This window comes from Oxyura jamaicensis, chromosome 7 (genome assembly GCF_011077185.1).
Source record: "Oxyura jamaicensis isolate SHBP4307 breed ruddy duck chromosome 7, BPBGC_Ojam_1.0, whole genome shotgun sequence".
NCBI classification, from domain to species: domain Eukaryota; kingdom Metazoa; phylum Chordata; class Aves; order Anseriformes; family Anatidae; genus Oxyura; species Oxyura jamaicensis.
The window spans coordinates 7,367,482-7,391,341 of NC_048899.1; the positions used below are offsets into that span (position 1 = coordinate 7,367,482).

Consider the following 23,860-nt stretch of genomic DNA (forward strand, 5'->3'; position numbering starts at 1 on the left):
CAGAAAAACCAACAAATCACAACCATAATTGCAAAATGAGAAGAAATTCAGATTGTATGAATCAGAAGTGCCTGTTACCTGTTATTTCTCTCACTGTTTGGAAGATATTTAACTTCTCTGGATTAATAGCGGCGATTGTGTGGTATGGATCCCTGAAAGATTAAACGGACAAAATGTGATACTATGAATAAACAAAAAAGTCACATTCACAAAGCTATGCCATGTAGAAATTATTCTTTCAGAATAGCAAGTCAACACTTGGCTTTTTGGTAGCACATGTGGCAGGTTTCTCCAGACTGTTTTCAATTTTTTCAGACTGTTAATTCTACAGAATCTGTAGAAACTTCTCCCAAGTCATCTTGAGGGGAAATAATGGTTCTCACTACCTTGAAGCATCAAATCATCAATATCTGAGTAAATACTTATGCTCTTGGAAAATTAATGGATTCTAAACAACTATGGATGATCTCCCTAAAGGAAAAGATGCATGTTTTCAACATTTTTTTGAGGAAGACAAACAAATGATACAGTTTTAATACCGCACTGCCAGGACTGTACTTATGAAATTGCTACTGAAACAAGTAACAAGCTAAAAACAGAAAAAAACTAAGAGCATGCTGGCAGTGCCTGACCTCGGACATTACAAGGATGCACTGTTTAGAAGGTGTAAAACAGGAAACATCAAGAAGCACAGATCCTTGCCAAGCTAGTTGGTCATTAGAGAAAGGAAATACCACCATCAAACATAAAAATCTCTAAGTTCAGAATGCTACAGCATGAAAAGATGAAACTGACTGATTTTGACAGTGACATTATTTAGCTTTTCTTGTTTGTTTTTAAGTTTTCAAGGAGTGAAGAGCATTTGCCTGGACAACATCCACTAGGAGGAAACATACTGTGACACTCCCATTATTTAAGGAGTAAAAGCCTAACCCAAACAAACAAAAAAATCCTATAAAAATACAGGAAAAGGTTATGGTATTTTTGTTACAATGTTATGGTATTTTTGTAGTGTTTGTGAGGGTAGGAAACATTTTCAGTAAAGGTGGAACATGCATTTCCATCTCTCCTCCTTCTGCTTTCCAAGAGCAGAACTCCTGGAATTGGAACACGTTGTTAATCAACGAGGCTCTCTGGGGACAGGCCTCACCAGACTGTGCTGGGGCAGACCGATAGGGTCACTTTAACTATTGCAGAGGTGACTCCAGGATAGTAAAAACAAATTCTTAAACCTCAGTATAAAGCCCAGTGGACCACAGAAGCATCATATAAAAGTAATTTTAACAATTTGGGGCTCTCAAAAGTAGGTGACAAATTTGTACTACCTAACAGAAACACAACAATCAAAACAACAAAAGCCACTCTTAGTATCTTTCACTGAATTCTCTGCCACTACAAAACGTCTCTCAGTTCCTGACAGACAGCTAGACTTGAAGTCCCTACAATGTGAAACGCTGAAAATTCACACGTAGAAGCTGCAGTTCACTGAGTAAACAACTTTGTAACAGTTCAAATGAACAGATGTATTATTTTGCTCTATACTGTCCATTTATATAATAAACTGCTTCTGTAGGTAGCTAATGCTTTTTTATTTCTTTCATGTATTACTGATTTGCAAAATGTAATAGAAATTTTAAACAAAATTATGTCCCAGAAATGTAAAGTTATTTTAGCACTCATATTTTCTTTTAGTACATACTACCACAATTTATGCTGTGGAACAATTTAGGGTTGCAAAACTTCGTGTCTTCATACTTAAGAGTGTTTGGAGTGAGTTTTCTTCATGAAGAACGAGACAAAGTTCTACACAATTGCAATATTAAGTGACCTAAAAGTTTTTCTTCTATTAAAATACAGCAACATATTTTAACTCCCTGCTTTATAGTCCATAATTTAGTTTTTCTTTTTCCCGAGAGACATGGTTTTATTCAAGACTGGTTTTGCTCCTTTTAATTTCAACAGATTTATTAATGCGACTCACCTTGTAACTCTACAATTAATGCAACTTTTGCAACAAGTGCTCCTCTAACACTGAAACTTGCTTTTCACTTAATACACAGAGAATTGCTCAATTCCTCCAGCTGCCTACCTTGCATTTACTGAGTACTTCCTGGTAGGATTCAACAGATTTACAGCCAGCCTCATGGTCAGTCATTGAGCCAGATGAGGAAGCATTAAGGTGCAAGCACCAACTCCTGCATAACCTTCTCCAGGCTTCCCCAGGTCCAAAGCACCTATTCCTTAAACCATTCAAACTAAAGTGTTTCAAACTGTGCTACATTAACCTTCCACACTGTACTCCCTGCTGGAGAGATGAGAAGGCCAACTACGCAGTCAAACTCACATTTGCTGGCCTTTTGAAAATGAGCGAGCTGCAGAGCCCCACTGAAGCAGATTTTCAACCTTCACGTGACTGGAGTCAAGCTATAGGTGAAGAAGCATTACAACCAATCACCACATCAAATCTAGGAAACAAGACATTTCTTTCCACCTCACCTAGTATATAAATTTGAGCCATACAACCACCTAGCGTCAACCACCTTAACATACCTGAATCTAAGACCAACAAAAGATCTGCTGCCAGAATTCCACTTCGGATCTGCCTGCAGAAGTTCAGTTCACCACTCTCACACTATGCCACCATGAAACTGCAAACATGGAGTTAGTCTGGAAATTCATTTAGTATCACCAATCTTGACAACCAATCGCAACCAGTACTGAAAACTCTGAGAAGCCTAAAAAGCATGGTAAAACTTCAAGACTATACAGTGATAGAAGTAATCGAATACTTTGTACTGTTAGTGTACAACAAGGCATGTGTATACCTATTATATACAGAGGAGGAAAAAGGGTTTCATCTCGTAGCAGGTTTTGAGAATTTTGCCCATTTTAGAAGGACCTGGAATACCTCAAAGCATCACATGTAATTTACCGTGGCCAGTTACAATATGAAGGCTTGAATTAGTTAGAAAACACAGTCTATGTGCACTTTCAGTGGCAAAGAATGTGAAGTAAGAAAGTGGCTGCTTGCACTAGGCCTCCTCTGATCAAAATAAATTAGCCCTGCTTTCCTGGACACCCGGAGAAATCCCATCCTTGTAGAATTTGCACCATGCATTCACTTCGATTCAATGACACAAAATACATCCAACTATAAACAGCAAGAGGCCAGGTATTTGGCTGGGCCCTTTCTTTCCAAAAGAGACATTGGTGAGAATTCCGAATACTGGTTCTGTACCTCCACATCACCTGCTATTAAGACTTCCTCAACATACAAAGATATTTAAACCAAAACACGGTAGTTAAGTACCCCTGAGTTTTGCACATCTCTGAAATCAAACCTTTAATAAAACTGTTTTTTCATACATGAGCTACAACCACCAGCCAGGCTTTACAATTTATAGTACCCAAAGATCCCAGTAGGCTTTTCTCCTTCTAGTGGCATCTACTTCATCCTTTTTTTTCCGATACGTTGAATCATAAGAATCCCATTAACAGTTTCCTCCACAACTAAGTCAGAAAACTTATTTACCCTGGATCTGCTGTTCAGCACAAGAGGCCTGCAGGCGTAAGTAAGAGGTGGACACTCCTGGTTTTGGCTGGCAATGTGACATAACATCTTACCGTTTTGTCACTTACCCATGAATCCCAGTAACAAGGAAGATAAGGTTGCCATTGATCTTGGTACAGTTTATGAACTTGTCAATGTTGCTGGAATCCACCGTCTGAGCCGACACTAAACTCCCTGTTCCAATGCCATCACATGCTGCCAAAACAAAGAGTTGGTGCAAACAACTAGGAAAAACAATTACTGAATTAGAACACAATGGTCTTCTAAATGTGAGTCTTCGTTTCTTTCAGAGATAAAGCTGAAGAGAGGTGTCAAAATGGTACTCCACCCATATTCCCCAAAACCACACGTCCATTCAAAACCGTAAGTCTAAGTACCTGCCACAGAAGGGCATCCTGGCAAACACCTTGTTTCACAGTGATCTGAAGGCCAGTATGAACCCCAAAAACTCCCTGTCGGGCCCTCTGTGAACAGAGGCATGAGGACTTGGCTTAGAGCAGCTGGCTGGGTGGTCTATCTGCGCACTACTCGCTGTAAAAGGAAGGGGTCCCACACTGCTAACTCAGCGGGTCCCTTGGCTCTGAGACCTGGGGATTTCATCATTCACCCACCAGAAGGCCCCTTATAAGGGAAGTATGAAAAGTTCTTTCCTCATCATCTCATTAAATAAATTAAGAGGCCTGAAGAAATTTTGGTACCGTCTGACAAATCTTCTCTGTCTGACCTTTAAATGTAATTCAGCTACATTTTCTGGGACACGTGATGCACGCAAGAACAAAACATTCACAACTTCTCTAAGATAATGCATCTATCTCCCTAATGAAGTCCTCAAATGGCAACTATTAACACCACACCTGAACCTTTTACACACATGTAATAGCTTCCCTCTGTCCCATTAAGCAAGGCTAAGAGCTTGGCAAGAACAATACATATGTATTGATGTGCATGAAAATGTACCTTTCCGGAGGGGAGTGGGGTGTGGAACTGTTTACTGCAATTAGGTTGAAGGGTAGGACACTACACACACTTAGAATTCAGTGTGTAACTTCCCAGCCTTGGCAGAAATATCTGTGTTTGTCTGTCTCAGCCATGTGGAGTGACTGCTGATTTACAGGGTAGTCGTAGCGTCATTGTGAATCTTTTTTCAGACAGGGCTTCCACTAGGACTGAAAAACAGCATAAGCCCATGCGGGAAAAGGGATGGTGTTTTGCTCCTGAGACATTCAGGCAGCGAGCTGAAAGCCTCCCCTAGAGCTCAGGACAGCAAAGTAATCTGTAGTACTGATGAGGACTGACACCTGTCACTGAAAAACTTCTAGTCCTCTAGAAAGACTAGAAAACAGTTTTCTGTTTTCTGGGGAAAGAAAGATATGGGAAAAACATAGATATTCTGGGAAAACAGAGATATTCTTAGAGAACAGACAAAATAAATGGAAACCTAATGCTGTAGTGACAAGTGGGAGACACACCATACACCAAAGGCTGAGTTTTAGCGTAGCCTCCTTTGGGATGACAAAAGGAGAGCTCCGAAACTCCTCCAGGAAATACGAGTCATTAAAATGATATAATAAAGAATTCTTTCAGATTTCTCTAAAACCAATGAAGAAATCCCCCTCATTTTTATCTAAGCAAAAGTAAATGGCTTAGTTATATTACCATTATAACTGAATAAATTTTCATCCCGTTGTATTTAGGAACACATTTCACACACAGCCTACATAGTTCAAAGTTCTGTGGATATCCAAAGGCTATTAATATCAAGTATTCTACAGCGTACTCATACATATTTCATGCCAAACTAACACCCTGCTTTGGTCTACTAGAGTATAGACTACATTCAAGAAAATTTATACCGAATTACTGCCTACCTTTAGGACAAATGTCAGTGCAGGGCTTGCACATCTTAATACCATTTTCTTCAACCTCCATCTTGGAGCTCGGACACGCACGGACACAAGAACTGGAATCGACCACAAAGTTGTCTGAGGAGAAAAAGTAAGATATTGATAGAAAGTGAACCACTGGGCTAAACTATACTGGAACATTTGGGTTTGGACTCTACAATGTCAATATGTATTCTTATTTTCCGCAGCACTTCCACATAAACACCAACGTTTAATATTCAGTGTTTTCAGAAGCATCTAAATAAGGAAGTTGGGCATGGCTTTGGTCACTCACAAAAATCTATGAATTGTCAGTCCTTAATGCCCCCAGCCCACTCCCCCCCCAAGTTTGGTTTTATCATCATCTGTGGAAAAAAAAAAGGTTACAGGAATTGGAGAGAAATAAAACAAAATGCTCTGCCCTCTTTCACACACACACAAATATACTTGTCTGGGGTAACACTGCATGGGACAATGACAACTATTTCAATTTTGCCTTGTCAAACAACTGCCAAAGGGGCTTTAGACTGATCCTAGTTGATTGAAAACTTAATGTCAAGAGGAAAAAAATAAGTCAGAAAGTTCAATTACGTATTTAGACAAAGGATAACATCCCTTAAGTAGTACACGATATACCAGTGTTGTTAAAAATACATTTAAATTTAGCTTGCTTAGAGAAGTCCAACACTATTATTAGAGACAGAAATAAGCCTTGACAGTCCTAGCCTCATCCTGCTGTCAATAAGAACTTTGTCACAGAGATTCAAAATTTGGATTTAGCTTTGTGTTGAATTATGACACTATTTTTCATAGATCATCCATTTTTCTCACAGATAAATTATACATAAGTAATGCACAGCACAACTAGAAATCTTGGTGGAAGTTAAAGGGAGAGCAAGAACACTGTCTCCCTTACTTTTCTAACTAAAATGTCTGTATCAGACTGTATCAATCAACTCTGTAAGTATTTGGGGTTTGTCATCTGGCTTGCAGTTCAGAAGCATGTGTTTTTCACATACATGGGATTTTTTTTTTTTAAACACCCCCCTCCCCCCCGCTACTGTAATTTTACTCATGACGTTGTTAGTATAGCATGTCTTTTTCCTCACTGGGAAAAACTGCATATAACATTTATGGTAACTTGATGTCAGTCCATCATCATTCCAAGAAGAGGGCATCAGCATCATGAAAGCGCTTGCTACCAGGCATTACTGGTGGTGGACTAGTTATTTTTCTGAAACTGTGATTTCTACACTTTTACAATCCCACTAATAAATACAGCATTTGGCACTATTTTAACACTTCATTTCTAAACATCCAAGGGCTAATCAAAACCATGACTATAAGAAATAGTCATGAAGACAGAAATTCAGTGAATTCCCTTTCTTAAAAAAATAAAAATCACTCTAGTATAAGATACTTGGAAAGTGTCAGCAACCCAGAACGTCTCTGTCTTCAGTTAACATGTGACTGAGTTACTAAAGGCTGCATGCACACACGGAGCTGTTTCAGACAGTGCACTATTCACTTAACTCTCATTATCTCATTGTTTCATGAGGTTCTTGAAATGCATCTCTAAACTTTCCATCGCTGGAAGAAAAGGCAGCTAACACAACACTTACGTGGGCATTTTTTGACGCAAAAAGCCCCATACGTGTACTTGGCATTGTGATTATGTTCCAGTTGGAAGGTGGTAGGATTGTACACAAACGTCTGCGGGCACTGCGTCACACATGCACCACTGTCATTGAAATTCATGCAGGCCTACAAAGCAAGGGAGAAGAAAAAATCAGCTCGATTAAATCATATAGTCGGTTGTGGTTCGTTTTGTTTTGTTTTAGCTTAACAGTCCTGATTGTTCAGAGGTGTTGCGACAGTGAGAAATAGGACGTATGTTTTTCTAACCCCCATTTTGTCTACTTAGATTTCTTGCTAGGACCTTGGCAAATACATGACACATAAAGGGGGGCTCACAGAGACCCCTTAATTTGAAACACTGCTGCCTGTTACAGCACTTCCTACAAAAACATAACAGAACCGCAATTTGTTTAATAACTATTGTTACTACTAGTAATCAACTAATTCACAACTCGATGGGACATTCTAAAACTGCCAAGAGTGAACAGCTATTTATCTTAGTCAGTCTAAATAAATGCTAATGACTTTTCCTTAGAGGTCCAACCTTTTGATTTCTTACAGCATGAGTCCATAGTCCAGCTGAAAACTGAAATTCCCAATTAGAAAGCAAGAGGGATAAGAACTTCTTTTGAGCTGGCACAGGAGGGGGTCATTTCCCTAAGTGGCAAGTTTAACAAGGTCAGTTGCTTCACACACTGGGAAAGGAAAATAGGACTTTGTATCACTTAGCATTCAAGCTCAGCCACCCACAGCTGACAGAGGACAGGGCCCTGACAAATGAAGAGGCAAGCGCGTGGATAAAGAGAGTAATGGTACGCAGGGAAAATAATTGACTGTGAAAGGTTGATAATTAGTAATATTAAAAACAAACAAACAAAAAAAACCCACTGATTTTGACATTCCTTATCACCATGCATTGTATCTATGGTTTTAACCACAGCTTATAAAAAACTGCTGGAGTAGCAATCACAAAGCAAACTGCAAATGCCTAGTGTCAAATCTCCTATGAATATGAAAGCTGTAGCCTGGCTCGCATCCCACTAGCATTTTAAGGAACCACTGCTACTGGATTCTGCCTCCCCACTTACTAGTCTCTGGAAGCCACACCACCCTAGAAATTTCAGTCTAGGGATGAATCCTGGAATTGTACTGGTTGTCAAAAATACCCAGGTGAGCCTGAATTTTTAAAGAGTCAGCAAGTACACCAGTGAGTCCCTCCCTCCCCACCAAAGGCTGGGACTTGAAGAAAAGTGAAAAAAGAATCCCCTGTTCTTCAGCCTATCTCCACTCAGGTCATGAGGGAGGTTACCTGTCAGGTCAGGAGATTTCAGGAAGTTAAGGCTAACAAAGTAACAAAAGAGAAGGACACATACTGCTGAAGAAAGGGACAAATGGGGAGTTCCATGATGAAGGCACCAACCTACACTGAATATGGGCTTCCACTGTCCTCAGGAGCTTGCAGGTAGCCCAACCACTCCTGTCTTTGCTGGTTCATTAGAAGTTGTATTCAAAAAACTAGCAGTTCATCACAGAACCAGAATTATGATAAACACAGTCAGTTTCTTCTTCATCAAGAACCGGATGGGAAATCCACTCTATGAATAGGGTTTTCAGATTTCAGGGTATTCAACCAGGCCCTGTTATGCATTTCAAGTTTTAGATCCAGTTAGTTTTGAATACAAGATAGAAAAACATCTCTAAAACTTTGTTTTAGCGTGTTTGCTTGCAGTTATGTCAGATGATGGTTATTGTCTTGCTTTTATATAACTGAATATCCAAATGATCGCATTGCAGCATATGGAGGAGGAAGATAGATAATTTTATCTAGAAATAATAAAGCCATATTTAAAACAGGATGCTGTTACGAGCTGCCATACACTGAAGGATTTTTAATGTTTCATAAGCTGTGCTTTTGCTTATTAATAAATATCATCTTAGTTTGTTGCCTCAACTTACTTTACATCTATTGTTGACTTAGGAAGTACTTTGTCAAGTACATGACAACCCTCTGATGATGGTGTAGCAAATGCAAAAAGCCAAGCACATCAATGCTCTTCACAGAGATGGTGCTTCTCAGGAAAAGCCCACGCGGAAGACTGGAGATCTTTTAATTCCTGACTGTAATATTTCATACACATTTGTAATTGCTTTAATAACATAAACTTCTAGGATGAGGTGCTAGATGTTGCTAATATGTGAATGAAAGTACAAGAACGTACACAGGAAAAAACCAAGTTAAATGAGTTGTATCCTTCAGCTGAAAACTAAGCACAGTTGTTCACTGCCTAAAGGGTTCCACTTTTCACCCAGTGTGGTGTAAGCAAATAATGGCTAATCCTGAAAGACCCCTGCTGAATTTCGTTTACATTGCTCTGGGGCCAGGAGTGAATGAGACCGATGCCCTGGGTACTTCTCTGCAGGATCAGAACAAACATGTTAGTGTGATTTTTAGCATACACATTTCCACAGCTGCCACTATTCAGGAAATCTAACTCATTTCCTTTTCTGCTGTGGTATTATAGAACATGGACACACATTGTGCGTTCAACACCTCAGCACTGGAAATGGTCCTCAGCTGTCATTACGGAAACAGTAGCTGCATTTTTACCTCTTTCCTTTACATATTGACGTTGTATGACGACATGGGCAGGATGTTGTTTTCACATCTCTTGTCCAAACCTTTACAGAAGTTCCAAGTTTTGGATCAGGCCTACAACACACACTGAATATATACCGTAACGTCCCAATTACAGACTTCATAGTGATTGAAGGCCATCACCACATTGCCTCAGCAGTAAAAGAATACCATTTAGAACATGTTTTGGGAGCACAGCACCTACCACTATCATATGGTATCTGAATAGTGAGGAAGTTTGAGTTCCAGATAGGAAAAGATTCATTTTTGCCTGTTTGGTGCGATCCTCTTGCCTAGAGTAGCAAAACATTTGCAATTTTCCAAACCACACAATCTCTCCTCCCAGTCCTATCTGGCATATTTTAGGAGCCCACCCAAGCTGGTAGATGTTTGTCTCAATCACTTGGGTACCTCCAAAGATCCACTTCTATGAATCCATTCTAGTTCTTGGCTTCTTCAGGCCTAGGTTTGCTACCCCTGAAAACATGAGCAAAACATGTCTCTGTAACGCAGCGATGAGCTATACGGTTTTTGAGATCAGCGTGAGGAGCTAAAGCTGCTGACACTGTTACAAATACAAACAGTAAACAAAATAAATGTGGATAAAGGCCTGTATGTACAGAATGCTTGTTTGTTTTTAAAGGAAATAATAGCCCTTTCTTCTTTTTTCTTTTTAATCTTAAGCACATGTAGTAGAATACATACATATATACATTTGACTTAGAGTATTTTGGGAACTGCTTTTCTTCCCAGTATGGCTAGTAAAAAAACTGAGTTTAAATCAAGCCTGGCAGTAATAGGGAACATCTTTCACAAAGAAGCTAAATTGTATTCTTGACTTTCAAATAAAAAGAGCACCGAGCAGCAATAAAAGCTATGCTCAAATGTAATAATAAATACTTCTAAAAATTCCCTATCACCTCTAAAAGTTAATTTTAGGAAAGCAAAAGATAAAAATCACAAAGATTAGCATATTAATGTTTCCCAATCTATATTTACAAATCTCATAAATCTGTTAATGGGCAATATTAAGTAGATAAGTGATGCTAATATAACGTGAAAAATATTAAATGCTAGAGTTCACAGTCAAAATCTGGGAGTGTGCATGCAATACATAATAAGGGGCAGAACTGTGAATTTCATGGATTAAAGCATTAAGAACTTGCACTGTGACTGCCAGAAACAAGATAAATGGGAAGTCTCACACATACAAAGCAATCAGTGTCTTTAGGTCCGGAACAGCCTCCAGCACATTCCCGGTGGCAGCAGTCGCTGACGTAGGGCCCATAGCACCGTCCATCACACTGCTCTGCACACACAGTCTTGGTTACTAGGAGGAGGAAGGAAAAATTATCGTGTCAGCATCAGAACTAAGGAGACAGCTCTTCAGCTGCACACTGAGGAAAACAAGCAGAACAACACCGTACTGAAAAAAATACAAGTTTTAAGGCAATTTTTTTCAATGGCAGTAGTAACTGTTTTCCTCCATTATACCTTTACAATACCTTCTTCAAGAATGTACCATTGCCAGAAGACTGCAAAGGAAGAATTCTTCTGTGGTGTTTATTTTCACCCTTGGAAAATAATGTAGAATACTATTTTCAAATGATTGGAGTTTAATAAATAGCTGATGGATAGCTACGGAGAGGAAAAAAAAAGCACACCACAAAATAACAGAAGAGCTCACCAGTTCCACATGAGTTTTTCCCTGTGAAAAACTGCAACACTGAGTAAAAAGCATGTAGAAATTCAGTGAGGCCAGCAATCTCTAAGCCAAAAGCTGTTCTTGATGGCAATCAGTTTGAACAAATTGGCAATGAGAACAGAATACAACCTTCAGACTGGAATATATTTGGAAATATCACTCATCTTTTTTGAGTAACACAATCCAGCATTCACTCACAGGTAAACAACTATAGTCTACCAACTGGCAGGTGCAGCAATTTAAGTGGAACCACACTGCAGTACCTCAGGGCTTAGTCTTGGACAAAGAATGGTCAGCAAGTAGAGTAACTTCCTCCCCTCAGCAATCTATATCTTCAGTCTTTATTTTACAGGAAAGGGAAATAAAAGTTTCTGCAGGACTATACCAACCACCTCCTACAGAATTTGAGGAAGCTGTGCTGTCAGCTCTCTTTTGATAAGGAGCAAGGAAGTTACACTTCTGTAATTAAACTTAACCAATTATGTTGTTAAAAGCATTTCACTAGTTCCCTATGGAAAACACTTTTCAAGAGGCCAAAGAACACAGAATTTCATCCAACTTCTTGCTCCATTCTAACGTGATGCATCAGTGATTCCTTTTTATTAATGCTTCCAAACTGAATTCCCTCCACCAGTTGCTGGAAGTACTTAAGGTAACACCAAAGCTTCTTAATATACACAGTATTTATTTAGGAGATTAAAAATGAAAATAATGAAAGAGAAGTCATCATTTACAGTCTACAGAATAAAGTAATGCACTTTAAGGGTAAATCCAACTTGCTGATACCAGAGACCACACTGGAAAACAGTTTTGTGGATCATACAATAAGATTTTAAAAGTAAGGGATTTTTTTTGTAAATGCACTGACTGCCAACATTACTAAAGAAACAGATTAAAGGCTTTTACTTAATAACCGTATTGATACAATGCTAGGACAGATAGGAAACAGTATCATCAGTTAACCAGGACAGATGCAGACTCTCCTCATGAAAATTAAGGACTCTGTAAGTCTGTGTCCGCACATTGGCTTCTGCCAGTTCAGAACCTGGTCTAGTGCATTTGGGTTTAGACTGGATTGGGCGCTACCAGTCTTAACCTCAAATGGAGGTGAAGCCTTCTGACTTAACACAAAGCCCTGTTTTCCAGAGCCTGTTTGGGTCCCAGGACCCAAACCACCTGCATTTACCCATGCCCCTGGGCTGGGCAAGCCAGGTAAGCAGTGTGCTGATTACTGCCATAAGGCTGCTGACCTATTCCAGCAGCTCTGCAAACCGCCCCAGGGGGCTAGAAACCTACTGGGAACACCTCTTCTCAGACCTGGAGCTAGCCTCGAGCCACGGCAGCACCCCCCAAATACCCTCCCCGTTTCACACAGCGGCCGCTCAGCCTCAGGGTTACCTCATTTTTTAATGCAACCTCTCTCCTTCAAGGGCTGGCCGCTCACCTGCCTTGGTTACGGCTGCCAGCGGCGGGGCAGAGCCCAGGACTGCCCCACACTGGCCCTCTCCTCACGAGCCCTGCAGGCATCAAAATGGCAGCCGCCCCTCCCTGCCCCACAGGCCCACGGCCCCTTCCACAATGTTCCGAGCGGAAGGCGAGGCCCGGGGCTCTTCCTCAGCAGTGCCCACCCGGTGCTCCTTAAAGGCTTATTTCTTTTTTTTTCTTTTTATTAAATTGTACCAGAGGGCCAGAGCTTAGGAGCCAGTTGTATCAGGCAGATACAATTAATGCTTTCAATTGGAGAGGAAATCGTGGCACAGCACGGTCACTTTCCTCGCTGCTGCTCCACTGCAATTTAATATTTTGTTTAAATCTGGGAAGTTTTGGTGTATGAAAAATTGTAGAAAATTATGTTTAGAAACATAATGTGTAGAAAATTATTTTGAGGTACCTAATTAGCTCAGTTATAATTTCTTCCCCCGAGTGCAGCTGATGTTGGGACTTGGGATGCCCACAAGGACTCTGAAGCCATTGCTCCCCGGGCAGACGGCTTCCCTGCAGGCTTTTCCAAGGGCCGCTGCAAGTGCCACCCTGTCAGCCACAAAAACTTCTGAGCATCTGCAGCATCCCCAAAAACAGGCCGGGAGGAGGTGAATCCCCACCTTGGCCATGCCAGGTGTCCTGTCACCATGCCATGCAGTGTATCTAGATCTACCCGTCAGCTCGTTGGTTCTTACGTTGAGCAATCCCAGATCTGCATTTTAAAGGGCTTCAGGATTCCATCAAGCTGTGCCACAGGTCACAGCACTTCCCAAGGCTGCCTAGTTTAAACAGCAGTAGGAAGTGATCTCCAGTAGCAGCAATAGATTTAAGCAATTTACTGGAGCCTTTTTGGCAGTTTTTAGCCTACTAGTCTAGGCTCACCTCAACTATTCACCCCCTGTAAGTCTTCTGCTACGTGTCAATTTATAGATACTGGCTTTCTTATTTATTTTACAGTCTTTAGCATTTTAAGAGACCATGACTTATTCCAGAATATGTTTCCTTCTAAGAAGAAGAGCAGGAGCACAAGGACTGATGTGGAGGGGCACAGGCCCCTTCCAGCACAGGACAGGAGCAGAGTGCCCTCACAAACATGTGAGTAGGCACCGGTTTCATGCAGCCTCTAGCAAGCTGTTCAGGGTAGGGCATGTTTTGAGTTTTCCTGAACACTGCAAAGATATAAAGTGGTTTGCAAAATATACAATTGCGAAGGCTTGTTGCTGCTTCTCCCTAATTGTTTATTTCATGTTTAGTTTACTGGGAAAGCAAACAGTGCCAACAGAAATGCCAACATTTCATTTTAGGAAAAGGCCACAGCACACCTCATTTATCTTTCAGAGAAGGAGCCATAAGGTATCTTCAGTTGCAACATACAAAGAAAAAACTGAGCTCTGATTTTTTTGAAGGACTCACTCAAGACAGTTCACAGCAAAGGGTGCTCCCCCAAACAAAAACTACAAGGCAATATTATGTATTGTTTGAAGTCCAAATAATCTGATTGTTCAGACTCCAGTAAACATAGCTCAACAGTTCAACTTCCTGCAGTCATTATCACAGTGTAACCCTACAGAAAATAAACTTAGCTGCACGTTTTAAACAATGGCAAACTTTCCCCCGAAACTTCCTCCAAACACAGACAATTTGATTGTACAGCTGCAACTCAAGACCTATCCAGAAGAGTGAAATGTAGAAGCAGTTAATTCCCAAGGCATCAAACGGTGCATTCGGATCACTCACCTGGGGTTCCTCCTCACTGCAGAGACAGCCTGTGACATGTAGCTGTGAATGCTCCACCAAGCTAGCCTGCAGGTGGTGCATTTCGGGCAGAACTATCAGGTCTGTGTAATAGTCCAGAGAAGCCTGCAAAGCCACAGGCAGCATGGCCATGGGGATGGTTGGGAGAGAGAGGGCTTGAGGAGCAAAGTGGCATTGAGCAGAGGGTGCAGAAGATGCTACCAGGGTGCATGGCTTTGCCTGGGAGCTGCAGAGGTGGATGACTGCAGCTCTGAGGTGAATATGAAGGACTGTTGCTGGTGGATGTTGCTGGGTGGCTCCTAGGGGGGATACATAGCTCAAGATGGTGCTGAGAGTGGGGAACTGGGCAGCGGATGCTCACAGGCAACGTCAACCCAGAGCAACCCTGCCGCAAGCTGAGTGAGTGGAGCAATACCAATCTCCTCCTGCTAACCAGCACTGGGACTGTTTACAGGGGAGCTGTTGGACAGGGGTGATTAGGAGCCCTCACTGCACTTCTTTCTTGCAACCCAGACACACAGGTGAGATCCAGGAATCCTGGACACGGTACCCCTACAGGCAGATCAGATGCCAGTTCCTCATTTCTTCAACCAACAAAACTGTGAGGAGAGCCTTCACTAACAATGAAGGTCCCAAGTTTCAAACTAGACTTTTGTAGGACAGCACAGATATCTGCCCTGACACCTGCTTCATGGGATCACTTGAGGCTTCAGCTGCACAGAATTGTCACAGAGAGTAGCAAACAGCAAGGTCATGACAAAATGTGCCATGCATTGGGGCTGGTTTCTGGAGGGAAGAACAGAATGCTGACTGCCAGTCTTCACTGGTGTTTCACTACAATACCAAAAGCATGGGGTGGAATGGGCACTTCAAGTGTGTGCACTCAATTAATCAGTCTCTCTTATTGTTTCCCTTCATCTTTAATTATGTCAGGGCACTATAAATCTATGAAGGAAAAAATGGAAAGTAACTGAAATCAATGAAAAAGTCTTATGAACATGCAAAGTTATTAGTGAAATACAAGGATTTTAATTAAAGATGCTGGCTCCAAGCAAAAATGCTGGGTTACCCTGATTGATCTAAGCTGCTGGTTCAGCTCTTTCCATCTCCCCCACCAGGCTCCCACTTGCCTTTTGCTGCTCTAATTGGGTACTTCCTGCATCGGCACCTTCTTTTTCTCAGCAACATCAGCTGCAGAAAGACTGTATAAATACAGTTATGCTCAGGCCAATCTCCTGTACACATACACAGTCACACAGTATTTTACGTTTGCTGAATGTTTAGGTTTGGGGCCTGATTTAAAGGCTACTTCCCTTTTTGCCTCCCCGTAGTTTTAATTTAAATTGTTCTCTTTCAGTTTCATTCCTCTAGGACAAAGGGCATAATCTGTCATTTGAATAAAATAATGCATTCAATTTATAAAGCTTTCGATTTCTTTTCATATGAAAAAGAAACAAAAAACCTTATCATACATCAACAGCAAAAGCAGTAACAGTCTAACCACAGATTTTCAAATTTGACTAGTAACTTCCAAAAGCTTTTGTTTTTGTGCTTATTTTTAAAAGTGGTTTACGTAGTGGGTGTGCCCAATTCTCTGAAAAACATTATTTTTAAGAGCTATTCCATGTTAGCCTTTCCTGACACTAAAACAAAGAACACTCTCTAGCTTTTAAGTGTTTCATATTAATATTTACTAATATTTTAATTGTAAAAGAAAAATGGGTTGTTAACTGCTTAATACAGTATCCTAAAATTACCTCTGTTCTTAATCCTAATGGAACAGATTATTTAAGTTTTCCCATTAATTGCCTTCCTAAATACATAAATTTTCTTGTCACATTTAGAGAGATGTTAGGATAGAGTTAGATGCAGGTGGTGTTTCAGATAGAGTTATACAGAGAGACATAGCTGGAAGGCAAAATAAGAAGACAGGTAGATGATACTCATGCAAAAACAAAAGGATCTTTGTTTTTTTTTCTATATGTAATTTGAAATGAAAGACACTGATTAAGATTTTCATTTTTTATCCTTTTCCTAGGGAAATAATTTAAATCTTATCTTGGGAGGGGGGCTCATCAGAATTTTTTGCTTCAGTGACTGGATAAAAAAATGAAATTATTAAATGCAGACATACTTATGTGCCTTCTGGTTCTAGGAACAAAACTTTTTGAATCTGGGAAGTAATAAGGCCAAAGTCTTTTCCTGCAGGTGTTTGAAGTCTGCCCATCCTCAAGGTGACCAGGTGAAGGTATAGGCTATGTTTGTGATACCATTCTTCCTGTCTCCAGCTTGTATCTAAGAATCACATTAATTAGACTGAAAGCCAGGGCAGTTTTTTAAAGTCAGAACTAAAGGCAGCAAAAGCTTAACACCACTTGGATTTTTATGTTTTGATTTCCTACTCATATTCTAATTCTTTGCTTTAATGTTTTTTAGAAAAACAAGTTTTGTGAAAGTGTGATGAAGAAATGCTCATTACTAGCCCAATATTCACTCTTTTTATTAAATCCTGCTGTTTACCCAACCCAGTACAAGGTCAGGGAGGCAAAAGGAAAGCACACAACCTAAAATTAACTCCTGTCCCTGACAGTTGCTGCAGGAACTATACTGACAGTGTGTTTCAAGGTAAAAAGCCGTAAGTAGCTATTTCAAATCAGGAATGTGTGATCCGTGCATCTCCCTGGAACTTAGATAACATATGTCTTTAATAGTTTATTAATCCATGATCATGCCTTAGCCTGTCCCCACTGTCTGGATTTGAGAGGGCAGTCACTGTGAAGAAAGAGAAAGCTGTCACTCTGGGAGCAAAGCTACTGTGCAGCTCTGCTAAGCTTCTGACTTTGCAACACTGCAGATAAGTTTTGCTCTCTCTGGTATTATTACATTAATCCACCAAATCAGTTTGGTTATCTGAGAGCAGCGCTTTGGGGAGGTTGAGACCATGTGAGCTGATCCTGCCACGTGGGCTTCTGCAGCCACGCAGAGTCCAGCTGGGCTGTCCAACACTGCATACGGCTGGAGCCTCTGCCTGCTGGAACCAAGGCTTGAGCCAGGATCAGATCATCCTTATCCAGCAGAATCACCAAGGTTTTGCACTATTTCCTGATGAGATAACCACATAAAGCACAAGTAAGTCTGTCTAACTTGGGAAGTATTATCCAGGTCCTTACAGAGATGGACAAACAGGCTTAATAACCATCATTAATTAATTCTAAACTGGCCATGATATAAAATCATTCCAGCCAACTAAAGTTCTGTCCCTCTCCTCTATGTCCTTCAGTACATAACCTTGTAAGGAGGTTTTCTCACCACTGACTTCTTTGCGGCATTCATAGACTGCTAGAAAGAAAGGAGAGGTACTAGCTCAGTTCAGACAAACAAGAATACACTTCATTATACAGTTATTCCTGCAACCTGTCCTGAAGCACTTTTAATCACACCTGCAGATAAAGTTCAATATGAAAGAGCAATATAACAACACGTTAGCTTTAGCAGAGCTATAACTGTCATCAGCTTTGCCAGCAACATCAGCTGATGTACCTGAATGCAAAGAAGCACAGGGGGACAGAGCCTCTGCAGGCATGCAGCTCTGTTACCTGCACCCTGTGCTTTGCCATGGGCAGGAGGTCGGATCGGATTGGATTTCCTCATTGTGGTCAACCCTAAAATGTTCATGTCAAACTACCTGCTGTTTCCAAATTCCCACAATTTCTTGCTCTCAATACTGGGGGAAAAAGGCATTGTTGCACTGTTTCTAATATTTCCAATAAAAAGATGGCTAACATTGGGCTATCATAAGTTCAGAGGGTTAGCTGGTACATCTGCTTGGTAGCAGTTAAATCCCAGCTACAACATGGCCAAGAAATGAGCACAAGCCAGAGCAGTGCTAACTCAGGGGTGTGAAGGTATCAGCAACCATTTCATTTCCTGGGAGGAGTGACTCCAATAAACCCAACCAATTTTCACCATCCTGAATTTCAAAGAAGGAAAATGTAAAGGATAGCTCTATTGCTGCAAGAGGAAAAAGGGAGAAACGTGTAGGAAAAGACAGCTCTCAATTTTTTCCTCTTTTATATTTGCTAATATTGTAACTGCACTTCTAACTCCTTAGTGCCTGTCTGGAGGAGCTGAAAGCACACAAAGAAGAAACTCTCTCAATATAGTTCTTTTTTCTTATTCATTTTAATGCTGTCTAAATTGAAGAGGACAGACAGACACTGTGAACAACCCTCCACTTGCTACTTCCTTCACAAAAAATCATTATTCTCTTTCAGTATAACTCAACTACGTTCTGAGTTATTATAAAGAGAACAATTCTGCAAGATAATTAATACTCCCAGGCTCCCAGTGAAATAAACAGAGTACTCTGGCATTAGGAACTTTGCAGTATCAGGCCATCATTAAACATTTCCAAATCTGCCTTGTAGACTTTTCTATTCCTGCAGTATTCATTTCAGTGTATTCCAAAATAACCATCAATATTCTCAGGAGCCATGCTCCATGTTGCTGCCGAGAAGTAAAAAGAAAATTCAAGTTAGCTTAAGTATTTTTAGAAAGCACAAGGGAGGAAAGAAAAACATAAATTCACATGGGGGGAAAAAACAAGATCATCAGTTGGCAATAATATACAGAAAAAACCTTGAAATGTTTCAGAACTGTGCTAAAAAGAAAATTTATAGTATCTCTTCTAAATAATAGTAATAAAAAAAAAGTAGGATCCCCGTTACATCATTTTTCAGTCCTTTGTTTCTCAGGGTCTTGCATACTTACAGGTCTGGCAGTGATTCTCTGTGGGTCCCCAGCATCGGCCTGTGCAGGATTTGTGGCATCGACCACCTTTGGGAATGAAAGAAACAGGGAGATTAGAAAAGGGGCTTCCTTTCGTTTCTTTAGCCTTCAACAACCACGAAAGAGAAGGGTCCATCTTGCCGTCGGACAGCTTCTATGCTTTACTAAGTTTGAAACCATACCTGTAAAAAAGTCCAGATACATAGCCAGAATGGGTATTGAACGTATGGGTACTTATCTAAGTGCTTTATACCCTAAATCCCTGTGTGCTGGAACATTTGAAAACCAAAAAAGATGAAGTGTGGAGGAGAAGGGAACAATTTCACCACTCGGTGCTGTTCATCCTCCATAAGACCCGCTCATTCCTCCCACGGGACGAGAAATGGCTGAACAAATATCCATCTCATCTTGTGTTCAATTTCACCTGAACAAAGGGGCAATAAACTCAGTGCCTTGGCAGAAAAGTGATCCAAAACCAATCCTCCCCCCTAAAAGACTATACAGACTTCACGTCCAAAGTCACAGTGAAGTAGATTTGCTCTGTGCAGCCACTTCTCCACAGTGACAGCTAAACTCACAGGACCTTGCCTTTTCTGACTGCAGAGTCTCTAGCTGCCTGTGGTTGTGGTTCTGCTTCTGAAGGAGCCTTGTCTTGGAGGAGATGCTCTGCATTGTCCTTCCATGTGCTGACAGGCTTAATCCCTCAAGACAAAAGGGAACTGAAAGTGCTTGCTTTGCAAAATACAGATGGGGGAGGAAGAGTTAGCAACAGTACCTTTTCTAAAATTTTACAAACTACCTGGTAATGAGCAATTGAAACCTTCTTGCACTGAGGAGGGAGAGGAATTCACATCTTCCATTTCATGGCTAACCACTAACCACTGTGCAAGGAAGCGGGAAGTGGTGGAAGGACTGGCACACGCTCTCGCTGCATCTTTTGTTACCTGAGAAAACACTCGGCCAGTCCCATGCCAGTTCTGATGGTGAGTGAAGATCTCCTCCTGCAGTTCCATGGCCAGAGCTCAGCCATGCTCCTTACTCCCTCCTGGAGTGCAGGAGCCTTACAGCACCCCATGGCCCAGCTGCTATAACATGGGTGCTGCTGGAGCAAAGCTCCTTACAGGGAACCAGACCTGAAGCGATGAACTGAGAAACCTGATGCAAGCACTGGGAAAGATGCTGCACAGCCCTTCCTGCTGCTCTTCTGACCTCAGTAACCTGACCTCGCCTCGGATTAAACTTTTATTCATCACTGAATACTGCTGAGAACATATTAAGTGAATTTCCACTTTGAACCTGAACCTGAAGTCATCGGGAACCTTTCAATCCTGTACAGCAGCAGTAGCTGTTAATGCTGCTCCGCTGCACCCTGCACTTAAACCACATGCTGCCCACACGCTCCCACTTGGGAAAGAACATTGGAGAACATGCAAAGCAAAGGTTGGATCACCCCAAATGACAAGTGTACCTACCAGTTGTCACACAGTTAAGCAAAACCACAGAGTTGTGTGAAGTCAGACTTCGTGTCGCTACTTTTGTAAAGCCGGTGCTCTCCCCTTGGCTCTCGTGCAGCACTGATGGCGCTATTGATTATGTTGTGCAGTAATTACGCGCTGTATGCCAACTACCTTGTTAAAGCTACCGGCTCCTCGCTGCACTCATGGTCGTTTCAAGCAATTATACTGGGGGAGCGTTGGTGCCGACATCACCAGCACATAATTTGCTGTCACATGCTGCCATCTGTTTATTTAGATCAGAGATATACTGTAACTACTTAATGCAAGCTCATTCTGGCTGACAGAGAGGGGACTCCATCTGGCATGAATAATGCAACTTTAATCAGTAATAACGATTATTATGATTATTAAGAGGCTACTGGAGCTCCATGAAGAAAGCTAACACATCCGTATTGATTTTATAAGAATGGAAGTTTAAAAAAAACAGGTGAGGTAAACAACCAATTCAAGGAAGAACTTTCACAGAAGAGAGCCTTGAAACAACGCAGTTTGTTTGCTGGGTTGGTGCTCACTTTGCTGAATAAAAATGATGCCCAGAAACTGGGTGGTATAAACCCTGACCAACTGAACAAGCGGGAAGGAGAAAGGGCAAGGCAGGGAGTGCACCTTTCTGTACCTGCCTCAGCATGGCCCTCACCAGAGCATCAGTGCTGGGGGAAGGTAGGGAGGAAACGCAACCCAAGGACAGCAGAGCCACTGCCCCCTGCAAGGCTGCTGCCTGACCCTAACTTATGGTCAAATCCGACATCCGCCTAGCTCAAGGGGGTAGGGATTCAGGGTTAAAGCTACAAGGCTGGCAGCCGGACACAGGGAAAAGCATTGCACAGAACACTCAGCCACGTATTCCTGAGGCACCAGTTTGGCTCTTTCTGCCCCAGACTTCTGCCCTCTTCCAAAATTTACTGTAGGCACTGGGCTTTCCTTTGCAGTTTGTGCACTAAGATAACACAGAAGATACTTCAAGCATCCTTCCAAGAGACCTCAAACTAGAGAGGCCTCCCACACTTCTGCACGAACTACATTTAAAATGAAAATCTTCACATTTCAAACTCCTAGGTGCTGAGCTGATCCTCAGCAGGCAACCAAAAATGTGCTCAGCCAACTCTACTCTTCCTGGAAATACAAGTGATCCAGCATCTTCAATAATCATTATTTTTTTATTTAAAATCTTGCACGCCTGCTTCCTGGTACATGACTTTGTTTGTCAGTGTCAGATGATCATTTGCATTTAAATAGAGATATTTAACAAAATAGCAATAAAAGGCCGCCAGTTTTCCTTTTTCTCATTGGGAACTCGAAGTCTGTGCTTCATTGTTTTCACTTTTCTCAGCTGCACAGACAAAACAAGGAACCGAGCTTGTAGGCAGCATACCTCTGAATTACATGTCCTTTTGAAGGTCAAATATACCGAGAATTAAAATCAAAAAACAAACTCCCCCCAGACAGTATCTCCATGTTGGTCTGTTTGTTCAAAAAGAAAAATAACTTTCTTTGCTCTCAGCAGGAACTGATCCAGATCCAGAGTTATGCCCTCACATAACTCAGTATTTCACCTGGGTTTCCTACCGTAATAAGGACAGATTGCTACCCATTAAAGATCAACTCTGTAAATCTTATCACAAAAATAGTCCCATGGAAGTCAACATAGGTAGCCAGGAGCATAAGGAACATCCATGTGAGGAACAGTTTTCATGATCAGATCTGTATGCCAGGCTTAAACAATAATAAATCGATTGACTCCGAGACTGATAAAGTCCTTACAAAAACTGTACTTCTCACAAATGTTTCCATATGTATTTCTGCTGATTTTTAGATTGTAGCAAGCCAACAGAGATTTGAGAAAAAAAAAAAAAAAAATCAAACAATTCCTGGCATAAAAGAGATTATTCCTTTTATTCTTTGTATCTCTAAAATATGCCAAAACCTACTAACATATAGAAGCAAGGTGTAGGCAAAAGAAAAAAATGAAGAAACTGCAAACCATGAAACTGCACGAGTATTTTTCCTTTCGTCTTGAGGCAACAGCTAATAAAGAGAGAGAATTCCTTCCTGTGATTTCCACCACTGGTCCTTGGCATCAAGATGCTGAGCAAACTGCAGTCTTACTGGCAACCAGGGGGACCTAGGAACACTCAGCACTACTAGTAGAGCAGTACAAGTCCACCTGTAACGATTCCTTATGCATATTCTTATAATCAAGTGGTGATACAAGAATTAGCTGGAATTTGCCCAAAGAAAGATTTCTAATGTGCTCTACCCTGTAAGCACAACCTTACCCACTCACTAAATTCTTGCACATTAGTGAAGGCACATAAGCAAAAGAATTTTTTTCTTTCCTAGCGATATATGGAAAGGAAGATTCCTGATCATTCTCCTGCCCTCTTTACAGAAGCGATGCTAGAGTACAGTTCTGTTCCGAACAGTAGCACTGCTTGGAATATGTGATGACATTTGATGCAATCAAATGCAGAGGAGGAGGGAAGGAGTTAACAGAAGGCTTACATAATTTTTACAGACTTTGTTATGAAATCTAAACTTAGAAAGGGAAAATTCCAACTGGAACATGAGAATTAGTTTTGCTTTGGCAAATTCCATGCAGACAACCAATGGCTCATCTCCTGGGCTCATCTTCCCTTGGCTGATACTAATGTGACTTACGTTCATTATGGAGTCCAGTGCAAAGTACCAGTTGCAACTTCCAGGGTATTTCATTTTTTTATTTTTTATTTTTTATTTGGGAAAGATGCCTCTACTCTCCCTGCCTCTGCTGGAGAAAGTCACCAGCAGAAAGCATTTGCTCACTAGGCTGGGAAAGACCAAGGCTGCTTTATTCTTGTGCTTTCCCGACAATTGAGAACGGCTTTCCTTTGTCTCCAGACTGACTAT

At 41.1% G+C, this 23,860-nt stretch overlaps 1 protein-coding gene across 7 annotated transcripts in view; it reads right to left on the reverse strand.

Annotated features, from left to right (window-relative positions):
* The window catches only part of ERBB4 (erb-b2 receptor tyrosine kinase 4), a 578,634-nt gene that overhangs the window by 161,470 nt on the left and 393,304 nt on the right, over window positions 1-23,860 (reverse strand). For all 7 annotated transcript variants that reach the window (XM_035332131.1, XM_035332130.1, XM_035332128.1 and 4 more), the window contains 6 exons: window positions 19,440-19,505; window positions 10,939-11,057; window positions 7,077-7,218; window positions 5,440-5,553; window positions 3,640-3,766; window positions 79-152 (listed from right to left, as the gene is read on the reverse strand). In XM_035332131.1, the coding sequence (XP_035188022.1) occupies window positions 79-152; window positions 3,640-3,766; window positions 5,440-5,553; window positions 7,077-7,218; window positions 10,939-11,057; window positions 19,440-19,505 (642 nt within the window). The remainder of the gene's footprint in view (window positions 1-78; window positions 153-3,639; window positions 3,767-5,439; window positions 5,554-7,076; window positions 7,219-10,938; window positions 11,058-19,439; window positions 19,506-23,860) is intronic.